The 1938-nt window shown below is 30.4% G+C and overlaps 1 protein-coding gene across 1 annotated transcript in view; it reads right to left on the bottom strand.

Moving 5' to 3' along the window:
- Positions 1-631, bottom strand: part of LOC107476771 (tetrapyrrole-binding protein, chloroplastic) — a gene marked incomplete in the record, with an annotated part of 1020 nt that extends 389 nt beyond the window's left edge. The window contains 1 exon segment of the mRNA XM_016096658.3: positions 1-631. Coding sequence (XP_015952144.1) covers positions 1-533 — 533 coding nt within the window.
- Between the last annotated feature and the right edge of the window lie 1307 nt (positions 632-1938).

A 1938-nucleotide genomic window follows, 5' to 3' on the forward strand; every position in this document is an offset into this window, starting at 1 on the left:
TCAGTGTCAAGCTTCTTCATCCAACCAACTTTGATGAAGAACTTGGTGAAGTCTTCATTGGATTTCTCAAATATCTTCTTCTGAACACTGTATCCAAACTTGTTGTCACTGTGGACCCTCCAGAGTTCATCAATGGTTTTGAGGTCAGATTCTGATATGAACTGAACCTCAGAGAAGAAGACATATCCACGTTTCTGAGCAGCTTCACCAGCTAGAACTATGAGGAGCCTCCTTGTTTCTTCATCAGCTTTTTGATACTCTTCTGCTGTGAGATGCTGCTTTAAGACTTCAAAGGAAACTGATTCTTGTGAGGTTGATGATGGGGTGGTGGAAGTAGCTTGAGAGAGTGAGAATGTAACACATGAAAATGAAGAAGAACCAGAAGAAGAATGTGAAAGAGTGATGTTGTTGGTAATGTTAGAGGGTTTAAGGAAGAGTTGTGAAGCAGAAAAAGTAGTTGGAGGTTGGAATTTGATATGGAAATGATGGTTATGGTGTTGTTGAATTGAACAGTGAAGAGAGTTTGTGGCCATTTTTGTTTTCTTTGAATCAAAATGAATGAATGAATGTAATGACACTATATTTTGTTTTTCTTCTAAGATTTTGAGTCTTGAAGGTTTGATATGATATGAGACAATGTGGTGTTAATGTTGTTATTTGTGTGGTGAAAGATAAGGAATATGTGGGGAGAGAGTTGAACACTGAATAGGCTCATCTCAAAAGGAATACAATACTAGTTTGTGATTGGTTGGTTTGGGTATGGCTAAGATAACACTACCTTCTGTGTCCCTACCTCTTTCTCTTTCTCACTCTTTCTCAGCACAATTAATTTCTTTACCCCCATGAAATTGACTTGTTATTTTTCTTAGTAACGAAAATTAAATGTGCTAGTATGCTGTGTAAGGTGTAACATTTCTGGAATTTTCTTGGCTGCAATTTTACAATTTTAGTAACCACTTAAAATATGAAGAAAAACATTGCCTTGCAATTTTTAGCACTTCTAGAACCTACACCATAGAGTTGTCATTTTTATTTGATTTTATGCACAAAAACTGCCGTTCTTATATGAAGATATTGATTGTACCCCTGAACAAAGGACACACAACAATTTGTATTTTGTAATCTTTTAATGGTTTTATGTGGTGGCAAAGTTTCATCTTGGATTTTATGTATGCTCTTCTAACTTCTAAGCATATTCTAAACGATTAAAAAACCAAAAAAATAACGAAAATGTTTGAGAAACAATAAAAATCAGCTGAACTCAATTAAAAATTGTCTTATTTTATATTCATTAATTATTTCTAAAATGAATACATAATATTAGATGTAACAAATATATAATTTTAGATGTTATATATATAAAATTATTGATGTTAAATTAAATAAAAATTTTAAATTATTATCTTTCTAGCATGATAATAAATAAAAAAGTATACATATTTTCTATATATTAATTGAGATGAACTAGCAGAGGCGAAAAAAATTGAGATGATGAACTAGTAGTTTACGTGGTCACATTTTTTCATTTTTTGGACAATTATTTCGATATTTCTGAAAATTATGGAATGAATTATTCTTCTCGTGTATTATTACATAATAAGTCTATTTTGAATTTTTTATCACTTTTAACATATAAAATATTAGAACACGCATTAAATATATTATAAATTATGTATATACTTTTCAAGTTTTATATTCTATGAAATAGAAACAATGTAATATGTTAATTATCTATAATTTAATTTAAATATATTCAAATAAAATAAAAAATAGTTCATGAAAGAGGGTAATTTCCTCCTAGTTTTCAGAAGGTACCTGAGCAGTTGACTTTTATTTTTTTTTCGGCTAAATGTTTCATGGATATCTCCAATTCTCTTTCTAACAAGAAAACATGACATACCCAATATAAGTGGGCCGAGACCATTGTTTTTCTGGAAT

This window comes from Arachis duranensis, chromosome 3 (genome assembly GCF_000817695.3).
Source record: "Arachis duranensis cultivar V14167 chromosome 3, aradu.V14167.gnm2.J7QH, whole genome shotgun sequence".
NCBI lineage: Eukaryota > Viridiplantae > Streptophyta > Magnoliopsida > Fabales > Fabaceae > Arachis > Arachis duranensis.